Source organism: Zosterops lateralis, assembly GCF_965231275.1.
Source record: "Zosterops lateralis genome assembly, chromosome: 24".
Lineage (NCBI taxonomy): Eukaryota > Metazoa > Chordata > Aves > Passeriformes > Zosteropidae > Zosterops > Zosterops lateralis.
In genome coordinates this window covers 7359877-7373594 of record NC_139784.1, presented here as the reverse complement: position 1 = coordinate 7373594, position 13718 = coordinate 7359877, and the positions used below count along the sequence as shown (strand labels likewise).

Below are 13718 nucleotides of genomic sequence, written 5' to 3'. Positions count from 1 at the left end.
GGGGTCCCTCAGTGTCCCTTGTGTCCCCTGTCGCCCCTTCCCGGGTAGCAATAACCCCTGTAATTAACCCCTAATTAACCTTGTAATTAACCCAGTGGGGGGATGTGGCTGGGGTGGGGTCTGGGGTGGGGACAGGGGGTGTCCCCAAGGGACAGGGGGGACACTGGGGGGTGCAGGGTGTGTCCCCACCCCGTGTCCCCCCTGCCCCGTGTCCCCCCCGGCCCCTGCCCCCATTTCCTCCTTTTTGGTACTTTGCTGTGAATTTTATTAAAGGAGAGAAAAACGGGTTTGTCCCTTTGTGGTGAACGCGAGGGGGGGCTGGTGTCACCTGTGTGTCACCTGTGTCACACCTGTGTCACACCTGTGTCACCTTGCACACGCACGGTGGGAGGGGTCAGCAGCGCTGCAGGCAGTGGGGGGGGCTGTGGGTGTGCAAGGGGGTGTGTGCGCATGTGCAAAGGGGTTTGTGGGTGTGCAAGGGGGTTTGTGGGTGTGCAAGGGGGGTGCCATGGGGTGCCACGGCTGTGGGGTGACATCAGAGGATGTGACAGGATCCTCTGGGGTGCCACGGGGTGCTGTAGGGTGCCCTGTCCCTGCTGTCCCCTGTCCCTGCTGTGTCTGTGCTGTGTCCTGTCCATCCTGTGCCCTGTCCCTGCAGTGCCTTGTCCGTGCTGTGCCTTGTCCCTGCTGTCCCCTGTCCGTCCCCTGTCCCTGCTGTCCCCTGTCCAGGGCTCTGTGACTTTAAGCAGGGCTGTCCCTAAAGCCGCTCTATTGTCCTGTCCATAATCCCCGTGTCCCTTAAGCCTCTGTGGCCATAAAGGGCTGGGGCAGCACAGGCCGGGCAGAGCCGTGTCCGTGTCCCCGCAGAGCCACACGAGGTGACACCCATGTGGCCCCCACTGCTGCTGCTGCTGCCGGTGGCCCTGGTGGCCCTGGTGGCCCTGGCCAGGGTGACCCATCGCCTGCTGGCCCCGTCTGGGAACCCCTTCTCGGGGCCACCCCTGGAGCCACCGCGGCCACTGGTGACCGACCAGCGCGCCCGGGACCGGGTGCTGAAACGGGGTGAGTGTCCGAGTGTCCGTCTGTCCTGAGTGTCCGTCTGTCCATCTGTCCTGTGTGTCCTGTGTGTATCCGTGTGTCCATCTGTCCTGTGTGTCCGTGTGTCCATCTGTCCTGTGTGTCCTGTGTGTCCATCTGTCCTGTGTGTCCCGTGTGTCCTGTGTGTGTCCGTCTGTCCGTCTGTCCTGTGTGCCCATGTGTGCGTGTGTGTCTATCTGTCCTGTGCGTCCTGTGTGTCCGTCTGTCCTGTATGTCCACCTGTCCTGTATGTCTGTGTGTCCGTATGTCCGTCTGTCCTGAGTCCGTCTGTCCTGTGCGTGGGCTCGGTGTCCCCTGTCACCCCTTCCCGGGTAGCAATAACCCCCTCCCCACGCCCTCTAATTAACCCCTAATCAACCCTTAATTAACTGGCAATTAACCCAGTGGGGGGCCATGGCTGGGGACTCACTGGGGAGGGCTCTGGGCTGGTGCCATGGGGTGTCCCCAAGGGACAGGAGGGGACACTGGTGGGTGTCACTGTCACTGTCACTGTCACACCCGTGCGTGCCCAGCGTTCAGCCCCCAGCGCGTGCCGGACCCGCTGGACGCCGTGGTCATCGGCAGTGGCGTGGGGGGCCTGGCGGTGGCCGCCACCCTGGCCAAGGCCGGCCGGAGGGTGCTGGTGCTGGAGCAGCACGACCAGGCCGGGGGCTGCTGCCACACCTTCCAGCAGCACGGCTTCGAGTTCGATGTGGGTAAGGTCCCCCCTGGGCCACGGGTGGGCCTGTCACCTCCCTGTCACCCCCCTGTCACTCCCTGTCACCCCTGTCCCTGTGGCCCCTCTGTGAGCCTGCTGCCAGCCCCTGTGTGCAGTGCCTGTGTCCCTGCCATGTCCCTGCCGTGTCCCTGCCATGTCCCTGTCATGTCTATACTGTGTCCCTGCCATGTCCATATTGTGTCTGTGCCATGTCCCTGTCGTGTCCACACTGTGTCCCTGCCATGTCCATATTGTGTCCCTACCAAGTCCCTGCCGTGTCCCTGTCTGTCCACACTGTGTCTGTGCCATGTCCCTGCCATGTCCCTGTGTCCCTGCCATGTCCCTGCCATGTCCATATTGTGTCCCTGCCATTTCCCTGCCATGTCCCTGTCACCCCACAATCCCATCCCACCTCACCCCTCAGTGTTGACACCAGACAAAGCCAAACCCTTCCCTCCCACCAGGTGTCCCCACTGTCCCCACTGTGCCCCCACCGTGTCCCCACTGTCCCTCCGCCATGTCCCTGCTGTCCCCAGTGTCCCCCCACCGTGCCCCCACTATCCTCACTGTCCCCAGTGTCCCCCCACCATGTCCCCACCCCACAGGCATCCACTACGTGGGGCAGCTGCACGAGGGGAGCCTCCTGCGGGTGGCCCTGGACCAGGTGACAGACGGGCAGCTGTGCTGGCACCGCCTGCCCGACCCCTACGACGAGGTGACCCTGGGGACACAGCGGTACCGGCTGCGCTCGGGCAAGATGGCCTTTGTCACCGCCCTGGAGGAGCAGTTCCCCGAGGAGAAAGAGGCCATCAGGGAGTTCATGAGGCTCACCAAGGTGTGGCCTTGGGGTCACCTCCCTGTGGGGGTGGCGTGTCCCCAAGGAGGGCTCAGCTGGGGGTGTGGGGTGGGGAGGGTGGCACTGGTGGGGACGTGGGGGTGCTTGTGGGGACAGAGGGGACACAAGTGACAGCTGTGGTGGGGACATGGGGATGGATGGGAGTGTTTGCAGGGGACAGAGGGGACAAAGGTGACAGCCGTGGTGGGGACATGGATGGTGAGGATGTTCGTGGGGGACAGTGGGGACACAGATGATGGCCGTGGTGGGGATATGGGTGATGGGGGTGGTGGGGAATGGTCGGGACAAAAGCACAGAGGGGACCCAAAGGGGACACAGAGGGGACACAGAGGGGACACAGAGGGGACACAGGTGACAGTCACCAGGGGACAAGCCCTGGGGCTAATGAGGACATGGACACTGAGCTCACGACAGCGACACTCCTGGGGACAGTGCCACCCCTGCCACACACTGGTGTCCCCCGCCCCAGGTGGCCTCGCGGCACGCGGCGCTGCTGGCCCTGCTCAAGCTGTCCCCGGGCTGGCTGGTGACCGCCCTGCTCCGCTCGGGGCTCCTGCCCCGCCTGTCCCCCGTGTTCCGCATGGCCACCACCAGCCACAGCCGCGCGGCCGCGCGCCTCACCGCCAACCGCGACCTGCGCGCCCTGCTCGGATACCTCTTCTACGGTCAGCGCCTGTCGCGACAGGGAGCGCCTGTCGCGATAGGGAGGGCGACAGGAGGAGGAGGAGGAGGGGGAAGGGTGGTATGGCGGTGGTGGTGGAGGTTGTGTCGCGACAGGCGGTGCCACCATCGCGATACGGGTTGGGAATCGCGGTGGGAAGGGCCGTGTCGTGACAGGGCGGGGCCGCGTTAAACTGCGGGAGGGCTGTGTCGCGACAGTAGAAGGATATGTTGTGTCGTGACAGGGCACAGTGGTGGTGACAGGGGAGGGCTGTGTCGCGACAGGACAGGGGACAGTGGTTGTGCCAGGGGAGGGCTCTGTCGGTGACAGGGGAGGGCTATGTCGCGACAGCAGAAAGATGTGTCGTGACAGGGCACAGCAGTGGTGACAGGGAGAGTTGTGTCGCGACAGCAGAAGGATATGCTATGACAGGACACAGCAGTGGTGACGGGGGGGCTATATCGCGACAAGGCAGGCCGATATCGCGCCATATCGCGGCTCTCCCCGCCCGTCCCGCCGCAGGCACGGCCCCGAGCGAGTCGAGCTTCCTGGTGAGCGCGCTGATGGTTCACCACTACCAGCGCGGGGCCTGGTACCCGCGGGGCGGGAGCAGCGAGCTCGCCTTCCACGCCGTGCCCGTCATCGAGCGCGCGGGCGGCGCCGTGCTCGTGCGCGCCCCCGTGACGCGCGTGCTCGTCAGCGCCGCCGGCACCGCCCTGGGTGAGCCCCGGGACCCCCCCCACACAAAATACCCGCCCAGAGGGAGGGATGGATGGGGACACGGTGTCACCTGAGTGTCACCTGAGTGTCCCCTGAGGTCACTCCCCAGTGTCCCCTGAGGTCACACCGGTCACCCCTCGGTGTCCCCTGAGGTCACCCCCCGGTGACCCCTCGGTGTCCCCTCCCAGGGGTGGCGGTGAGGACGGGCCCCGGTGAGGAGGAGCTGGAGGTCCGAGCCCCCCTGGTCATTTCCGACGCCGGGATCTTCAACACCTTCGGCAAACTGCTGCCTCCCCACGTGCGCTGCCACCCGGGTAAGGTGGCGCTTGTGTCACTGTGTCCCCAAAGCCTCGGTGTCCCCAGCGGCCTCAGTGTCCTCAACATCTCTGGTGTCCCCGGCATCCCCTCATCCTCATCCTTCCTGACACCCCAGTGTCCCCTGCCCTGTCCTGTGTCACCCTGGTGTCCCCTGCCTGGGCAGGATCTGGTGTCATCCTGGTGTCTCCTCCCCAGGCAGGCCCAGGTGTCACCGCAGTGTCCCCTGCACACACAGTCCTGGGTGTCACCCTGGTGTCCCCTCCCCAGGCAGTCCCCGGTGTCCCCTAGTTGTCACTCAATGTCCCCACAGGTCTCCCCAGTGTCACCCAGGTGTCACTCGATGTCCCCGCAGGTGTCCTGTCCCGCCTGTCCCTGGTCCGGCCGGGCATGGGCTCCTTCCTGGTGTTCGTGGGGCTCCGGGGCAGCGCGGCCCAGCTGGAGCTGCCCCCCACCAACTTCTGGATCTACCCCCACAACGACCTGGACACCATGTGAGGGCTCCCTGCACCCCCAGGGGTGACACTGGGGTGGGTGAGGTGACACAGAGGTGACACAGAGGTGACATCCCCTCCCCGTGTCCCCCAGGATGACACAATACTCTGCCCTGAGCCGCGACGACGTCCCAGACAACTTGGCCATGATGTTCATCACCTTCCCGGCCGCCAAGGACCCCACCTATGATCAACGGCACCCAGGTGGGTTTGGGGGACCCCTGAGACCCCCCAGCTCCTCTCAGAGGGCTCAGAGGCTCCTCAATCCCTTGGAGATGAGATGGGCACTGCCACTGTCACCGCATTGTCACCCATGAGTGTCACCGGCTGTCACCCATGAGTGTCACCCACTGTCCCCACCCCACAGGTAAGTCCTGCATGACCATCCTGACCATGGCACGCTACGAGTGGTTTGAGGAGTGGGCCGGGGGTCGCCCCCGCCACCGCGGCCCCGACTACGAGCGCTACAAGATGGAAATCGCGGGGCGGCTGCTGGAGAGGGCCCTGCTCCGCTTCCCCCACCTGCGGGACAAGGTGATTCATGGGGCTGGGGTGTCCCAAAAGGGTCTGGGGGTGTCCTGTGACACGGCCTGAGCCCCCCGCCCCGTGCAGGTGGAGTTTGTGGAGGCGGCGACCCCCCTGAGCAACCAGCACTACCTGGGGGCGGCGCGGGGGGAGATGTACGGGACGGAGCACGACCTGCGCCGCTTCAGCCCCAACGCGGTGGCCGCGCTCAGGCCCGACACGCCCGTCAGGAACCTCTACCTGACAGGTGAGGGGGTGTCACCGTGTCCCGGTGTCCCCATGTCCCATTGTCCCCACGTCCCGCTGTCCCCATGTCTTATTGTCCTCACGTCCCTCTGTCTTCGTGTTTCGCTGTCCCCACATCCCTCTGTCTCCATGTCCCCTTGTCCCCATGTCCCTCTGTCCCTGCGGTGTCACCGGTGACATCCCCTCGGTGGTGGCTCTGTCCTGCTGTCCCCGGGGGTGACACGGTGGCTGTCCCCTGTCCCCAGGGCAGGACGCTGCTGTCCCCACGTCCCTCTGTCCCCGCGGTGTCCCCGCTGTCCCCGCTGGTGTCTCCGTGTCCGGCTCCGGGCTCTGGGCTCTGTCCCCGCGGTGTCCCCGGTGACATCCCCTGGGCGGTGGCTCTGTCCCGCTGTCCCCGGGGGTGACACGGTGGCGGTCCCCTGTCCCCTGTCCCCAGGGCAGGACGTGTTCTCGTGCGGGCTGGCCGGGGCGGTGCACGGGGCCCTGCTCTGCGCCTCGGCCGTGCTGGGCCGCCTGCTCTACCTGGACCTGCTGCTGCTCAAGAGGAGAATCAAACGGCGGCGGGGCCGGCACACGGCCTGAGGGGACACGGGGGACAGGACACCTGGCCTGGGGACACCTGGCCTTGGAGACACCTGGCCTTGGAGACACCTGGCCTTGGGGACACCCGGCCTTGGGTCACCTGGCCTTGGGGACACCTGGCCTTGGGTCACCTGGCCTTGGGGACACCTGTCCTGGGGGCACCTGGCCTTGGGGCACCTGTCCTTGGGGTCATTTGTCCTCAGGGTCACCTGTCCTCGGGGATGGCCCTGGCTCAATAAACCCCGATGTCCCACTGGCCTGTGCCTGTCTGTGGGGAGGGGATGGAGATGGAGGTGGGAGAGGGACGGGGACAGGGACTGTGACAGGGATGGGGACAGGGGTGGGGACAGGAATGAGGTGGGAATAGGGACAGGGAACAGAGGGTGGGTTGGGATGAGGATGGAGACTGGGATGGGGATGGGGACAGGGAGCACCCACAGCTGGGGGGGGGGGTGAATTTGGGGTACAGGACCCCCCTTAAACCTTCCCCCTTTGTCCCTCTGTACCCCTGAGCTTCCCCAGCCCTCCCCAAACCAGCAGAGCCCGGAATGCTTCACACTTTAAAATACAATAAATAGGGGGATTCTCAATGGGGTGCCTTGGGGGGGACAAAGGGGGGTTCTGAAGGGTCCGTGTCCCTCTGAGTGAAGGGCAGAGTTGTCACCAGCTGTCCCTGGAAGGGGGTCACCTCTCGGTCCGGCTGGTGAAGGGGGTTGTGGCGTTGTGGCCACACTCGGGGCACGGCCCCTGGGGCGGGGGGTACAGGAAGGGCTTCGCTGTCACCTGGGGGCAAGGAGGGGTCAGTGGGGGGACAGCGACACACTCGGGGGGTTCCCCAGCCAAGGAGGGGGTCCCCCTTTGTGGACAATGCCCCCCATCACCCCATAACCCATCACCCCATAACCCACCACCCCATAACCCACCACCCCAAAACCCACCACCCCATAACCCACCACCCCACAACCCATCACCCCATAACCCACCACCCCAAAACCCACCACCCCGCCCCATACCCCGCCCAGGCAGGACCCACCTCGCTGTAGGGCGGCGGCTCCAGCCCCACTGGGATGGCCCCACTGGGCAAACTGGGCAGTGCCGGCATCAGGGTCAGAGGGGGCGGTGCGGGGTCCTGGGGGTCTCTGTAGGGCGGGCCGGGCGTGGGGGGGGTCTGTGGGATCCTGTAGGCCGGGGGGGGCACCGGGTCCTGGCAGAGCTTGCGGAAAATGTGGAAGATGAGGAGGAGGACGGTGATGGCCACGAAGATGATGAAGATGAGGAAGATCATGGCTCTGGGGGACATCAAGAGGGGTGTGATGGAGGGGGGCTTGTCCCCACCCTCGGTGGCACCATGTGGTGTCTGTCACCGCTCCCAGTGCTGTCCCCACACCCGCAGGGCTCCCAGGGTGTCCCCATGTCACCCCTGTCCCCAGGGACCCCTCCTGGGCAGGACCCCTGGCAGTGACATGAGCCTGGTGTCCCCGGTGTCCCCCCCAGTGACACAAACCTGGTGTCCCCAGCAGTGACATGAGCCTGGTGTCCCCTGGCGTCACTCGGTGCCACCTCCGCCCTCTGCCCCGGGGACACCCCAGGCCCCACACCCGCCGCCCTTTGCCCCTTCCCTGCCCCACTGCGGACCTTGCCCGGGGTGGGGGGGCCTGGGGACACCCCGCCGTGGGTCAGTTTGGGGTGATTTGGGGTGATTTGGGCTGTTTTGGGGTGTTTTTTTCAAAGAATGGGACCATTCCGAGGGGCTGAGGGGGATTGTCCCCAAATTGGGGGGGGTCAGAGGGTGGCCTGGGTGGGGCAGGGTGTGCTCGGGGTGACACAGGGGACCCCCAGCCCTGCCGGGAGTGGCCCCCGGGCCGAGGGGAGGCCGAGGAGGCAGAGGTGAGGCCGGAGGAGCGGGATCCCCCCCAGGGTGTGAAGAGCCGCCGGCTCAGCGCCCTAAATCCCGAAATCCCATCAGAGCCCGTGCCGGGGTCAGCGAGGGGTCGGCGGGGAGTGAGCGGGGGGTGATCGGGGGTTGATCCGGGGGGTGAATTAGGGGGTGGTCCGGGGGGATCCAGGGGTGATGTGGGGGGGATCCAGGGAACGACCCGGGGATGATTCGGGGGGATCCCAGGAGTGAACCAGGGGGTGATCCCGGGGGGATCCGGGGATGGTCCGGGGGATGAACCAGGGGGTGACCCGGGGGTGATCGGGGGTGATCCGCGGGGATCCGCGGGGGGATCCTGAACACATCGGGGGGTGATCCAGGGGAGATCGGGGGGTGATCCAGGGGAGATCGGGGGTGGTCCGGGGGTGAACCAGGGGAGATCGGGGGTGAACCAGGGGAGATCGGGGGTGGTCCGGGGGTGATGGTGGATGTGACCCGGGGGCGATCCGGGGCTGCCCCACGCCACCCCCCGGCCCTGCAGCACCGGTGACAAACCAGGTGATTTGGCGGTGACAGAGGGGACAGGGCTGGTGGTGTGGGGACCATGGGGACACTTTGGGAGGGGGAACTGAAGCCCCTCCGGGCTCGGGGGGGCTCGGGCCGCGGGATGCCCTAAGCAGGATCATCCCATAAGGGGTTTAGGGCTGCCCGGGGCTCGGCCGGGCTGGGGCCGCTCCGGCCGCTTAATTGGCTCAGGGGCTTTAACAGGGGATTGGCCGCCGTGTGTCCTCCCGTGCCCCCCTGGGGACCCCCCAGTGTCCTCCCGTGCCCCCCAGTGCCCCCCACAGTGTCCTCCCGTGCCCCCCTGGGGAGCCCCGTGCCCCCCTGGGGACCCCAGTGTCCCCCAGTGTCCCCCAGTGTCCTCCTGTGACCCCCTGGGGAGCCCCCAAAATCGGCCTCACCACAGGGCAGAGCCCCCCATGGCCAGGGGAGCCCCCTTTGTCCTCACTGAACTGAGTTTGCCGGGCACGGGGCTCTGGGTGGGTGTCACCCGTGTCCCCCCGTGTCCCCCCAGTGTCCCCCCAGTGTCCCCAGTGTCCCCAATGTCCCCAGTCACAGCCCCCCAGTGTCCCCCCAGTGTCCCCAGCACGGCCACTCAGTGTCCCCAGTGTCCCCCCAGTGTCCCCCAGTGTCCTCAGTGTCCCCAGTGTTCCCCCAGTGTCTCCCAGTGTCCCCCCCAGTGTCCCCCCCACTGTCCCCAGTGTCCCCCCAGTGTCCCCCCCACTGTCCCCAGTGTCCCCCCAGTGTCCCCCCAGTGTCCCCAGTGTCCCCCCAGTATCCCCCCACTGTCCCCAGTGTCCCCCAGTGTCTCCCAGTGTCCCCTCAGTGTCCCCAGTGTCCCCTCAGTGTCCCCGGGCAGGCAGAGACAGGACAGGCGGTGGCTGCAGGGGGGTTTAGGGTTTATTCCCGGGGGTCTGTCCCGGCTCTGGGGGGGCCGGGGGTCTGCGGGGGGGGGGCGGGGGCGACACCTCCGGAGCTTCTTCACCCGCTGGGCCCCGGCGCCGGCCCTGAAACACAACGGGGGGTCACACAGGGTCCCCCAGGCCCGTGTCCCCTTCCCCAGAGACCCCCATGACCCCCAGTCCCCTGTCCCCCTCCCTGACACCCCCAGGTCCCTTGGGTCCCCTGTCCCCACTCTGACACCCCCAGAGCCCCCCGTGCCCCCCAGGACTGTCCCCATTGGGGACACCCAGGCCGGGGACACTCCTGGGGGGCTCCCACCTTCCCCCCCCCAGTCCCGTACCTGGGCTCAGCACCCCGGGGTGCCCAGGGGGTCCTCACCCAGAGCTCGGGCACCCGCCCGCTTCCCGTACCTGGAACAGGGACAGTTATGGGGACAGGGACAGGACAGGGGACAGGACAGGGACAGGGGACAGTTATGGGGACAGGGACAGGACAGGGGACAGGACAGGGACAGGGGACAGTTATGGGGACAGGGACAGTTATGGGGACAGGGACAGTTATGGGGATAGGGACAGGGGACAGGGGACAGGGACAGGGGGACAGGGGGACAGGGGACAGGACAGGGAGCGTGTCCCAACAGGGAGTATGACAGAGAGCATGTCGCGACAGGGAGAGCACCGTGACAGGGAGCATGTCGCGACAGGGAGCACATTGAGGTGGGGAGCATTGAGGTGTCACGAGGGGAAGCTCATCACGATAGGAGCACATCAGAAATGGGAGCACATCGCGATGGGCAGCGTGTCACGACAGGGAGGACAGGGAGAGCGTGGTGACAGGGAGCATATCGCGACAGGGGGCATGTCGCGACAGGGATCACGCCAGGACGGCCCCCCCGGGCCCTGCTCACCGCGGGCGGGTGACCACGTTCAGGTACTGCTGCAGGTCGTTGTAGAAGCGCAGCAGCTCCTCCACCGGCGCGTCGTCCCCGGGGTACTCGGGCTGGGCCGGGCCCGCGCGGGGCCGCAGCGGCAGCAGCGCCACCAGCGCGCAGGTGACCAACAGCAGCCGCGGGGACATCCTGGGGACGGGGGGGGACACGGGCACGGGGTGTACGGACACGCCTGGGCGCGCCTGGGCACCTGTGTATACCTGTGTGCACCTGGGCACACCTGGGCATACCTGGGCACGCCTGGGCACACCTGGGCACACCTGTACACACACCTGGACACACCTGGACACACCTGGGCATACCTGTACACACACCTGGACACACCTGGACACACCTGGGCATACCTGGGCACGACTGGGCACACCTGTACACACACCTGGACACACCTGGACACACCTGGGCATACCTGGGCACGACTGGGCACACCTGTACACACACCTGGGCACACCTGGGCACACCTGGGCATACCTGGGCACGCCTGGGCACATCTGTACACACCTAGGCACACCTGTACACACACCTGGACACACCTGGACACACCTGTACACACACCTGGGCACACCTGCACACACACACCTGTTTGTCACACACCTGTACACACACCTGTACACACCTGCACACACACCTGTCTGTCATACACCTGTGTCACACACCTGTCACACTCCCTCTCTCTGCTCACCCCCCCCTCAGCCCCCCGTCCCCTCTCACCTTCCTCGGGCAGGTACGAGGGGTCTCTGCGGGACGAGGGGTCTCTGCGGGACGAGGGGACTCTGGGACACGCCGGGTCCTGGTGGCACCTCTGTCCCCTCCCTGCCGGCCCTTTTATCCCCCTGTCCCCGCTGATGTCACCGGGCCACGCTGCACCTGGGCCAGGTGCCCACTCTGGGGGGGCGGGGGGGGGGACAGGGGCCACCCTGGGGGGGGACAGGGACAGCTGGACCCGGTTAATGTTTGACCTCGAGCTGGGGGGTCCGGGAGGGGACAGGACACGGACACGGGTGTCCGGCCCCACAGGGGGACAGAGGGACAATGTGGGGACAGAGGGACAGGTGGGGACAGAGGGACAATGTGGGGACAGAGGGACAATTTGGGGACAGAGGGACAGGGGTGGGGACAGAGGGACAATGTGGGGACAGACAGACAGCTGTGGGGACAGACGGACACAGGCTCCCAGCCCTGGCTCGGCCCCAGGGGCCCCAGTCCCCACACGGGGGTCCCGATGGTGTCAGGACCCCCTGGCAGTGCCCCCCCAGCCAGGACAGGGCACCCCCCTGACACCCCCCGGGGTGTCCGAGCCCTGTGGTCACCACAGCCCCCCCCCCCCAGCCCCCCAATATTCACCACTGGGGGACCTCCACACCCAGCGCCCCCCAGTGTGCTCCAGCCCCCCACTCACCCCACTGCCACCCCCCCCCAGGCGCCCCCTCCTCCAAAATTCCCACCCCTGACCCCTCCTGTCCCCTCCACCCTGATACCCCCCGATATCTCCCCGACACCCCCCGACATTCCCCGATATCCCCCCGACATCCCCTCAATATCCCCCCGACACCCCCCGACACCCCCCCAACATCCCCCCGATATCCCCCCAATATCTCCCGACATCCTTTTATTGTCGCTCTTTTATTGTCGCCTTGGGGCCGTGCAGGGACCACCCGGGACCCCCCGACAGCGGGACCCCCCCCCCGTGGTGGGTTTTGGGGGGTCTCTGGGGGTCCCGCGCTGGTCCTGAGTCCCCTGGGGGGACCTGGGGAGGATTTGGGGGGACACGGGGGGCGAGGAGGGGCTGGGTCACCACGAGGAGTCGTCGTCGTACCTGAGGGGAGAGTTGGTGGGAGAAAAGGGGGAATGAGACCCCCAGAACCCCCCAAAAACAGCCCTGGGACCCCCAAAAACAGCCCCAGGACCCCCAAACAGCCCCGGGACCCCCCAAAACCAGCCCTGGGACCCCCAAAGAGTTCTGAGACCCCCAAAAACAGCCCCGGGACCCCCAAACAGCCCCGGGACCCCCAAACAGCCCCGGGACCCCCCAAACATCCCCAGGACCCCCCAAAACCCCCTGGACCCCCAGCCCTGGGTGCGGGGACAGTCCAGCCCCTGTCCCTGCCCCGGGGGGCGATGGGGACAGGGAGAGGTGACAGTGACAGCGACACTCACCGTGCCCTGTCCCCGGCGGGCCCCAGGAGGAGCAGCTCGGGGAGCGCGGCCCCGGGGCTGGAGCGTTTCCCGTACCTGCGGGACACGGGCACGCGCCTCAGCCGCGGGGGCGCGCACGGAGGGGGCGCGGGGAACAAGGGACGGGCACAGGGGACAAGGGACGGGCACAGGTGACAAGGGACAGGCACAGGGGACAAGGGACAGGCACAGGTGACAAAGGGATGGGCACAGGGGACAAGGGACGGGCACAGGGGACAAGAGACGGGCACAGGTGACAAAGGGGACCCGTGCCCCGCCAGGCGCGCTCACCTCTGCCGGGTGACCAGGTTGATGTAGTGGCGCAGGGCGGAGAAGTACCGCGCCATCTCCTCGGGGGACGCGTCGTCGCCGGGGCTCTCGGGTTTGGGGGGGTACGCGGCCCCCAGGGCCAGCAGGACACACAGGGACACGGCCACCAGCGGGGACGGCGCTGTCACCATCTGGAGGGTCGGGGGGGTCAGGGGAAGGGGGTGAGGGGCGCCCCAAGAGCCCCTCGGTGTTCTCAGAACTCTCGGGACCCCCAGCTCAGCTCAACCCCCCACCAAAATCCCCAAAATCCCCAAAATCCCGTGGGAATGTCACAGCCCAGCCCCCCCAGGTTTTATCCCCCACCCGGGACCCCCAGCCCCACTCGAGGGGCACCTTCACCCCCCAGGACCCCCCCCCCCCCCCCCCCACGGGGACATCTCTGTCCCACAGACCCCCCCCAGTGTCCCCAAGGGAGGTGTCCCATTGTCCCACCCCAAACACCCCCCAGACCCACCCAAAGGGACACTCCCCCCTCTCCAGGGACCCCACAGGTCCCCACGGTGATTGTCCCTTCCTGGGGTCCCTCCCTGCCCTCGGGGACCCCCGGACCCCCCGCCCGGTCCCCACACTCACCATGGAGGTGGCAGCGGTGACAGGCGGGGCCCGGGCGGGGTGACAGTGCCGGGGACACGGCGGCTCCTGCGGCCACCCCGGGGTTTTATAGCCCCAAAGGGGGACAGTGGCTCCTCCCGCACGCGTGACAAACCCACGGGCACGTGGGGACACGGGGGAC

At 67.0% G+C, this 13718-nt stretch overlaps 1 protein-coding gene across 1 annotated transcript; it reads left to right on the top strand.

Annotated features, from left to right (window-relative positions):
* Positions 1 to 887: 887 nt before the first annotated feature.
* On the top strand, positions 888 to 6194 carry LOC310918867 (all-trans-retinol 13,14-reductase-like; the record flags this gene model as incomplete). The annotated part of the gene is made up of 11 exons (XM_083877842.1): positions 888 to 1062; positions 1611 to 1793; positions 2401 to 2699; positions 3121 to 3316; positions 3835 to 4032; positions 4221 to 4346; positions 4703 to 4841; positions 4936 to 5045; positions 5209 to 5375; positions 5454 to 5613; positions 6049 to 6194. The coding sequence occupies 11 exons, from the start codon at positions 888 to 890 to the stop codon at positions 6192 to 6194; spliced, it is 1899 nt and encodes a 632-aa protein (XP_083733968.1).
* Positions 6195 to 13718: the final 7524 nt, after the last annotated feature.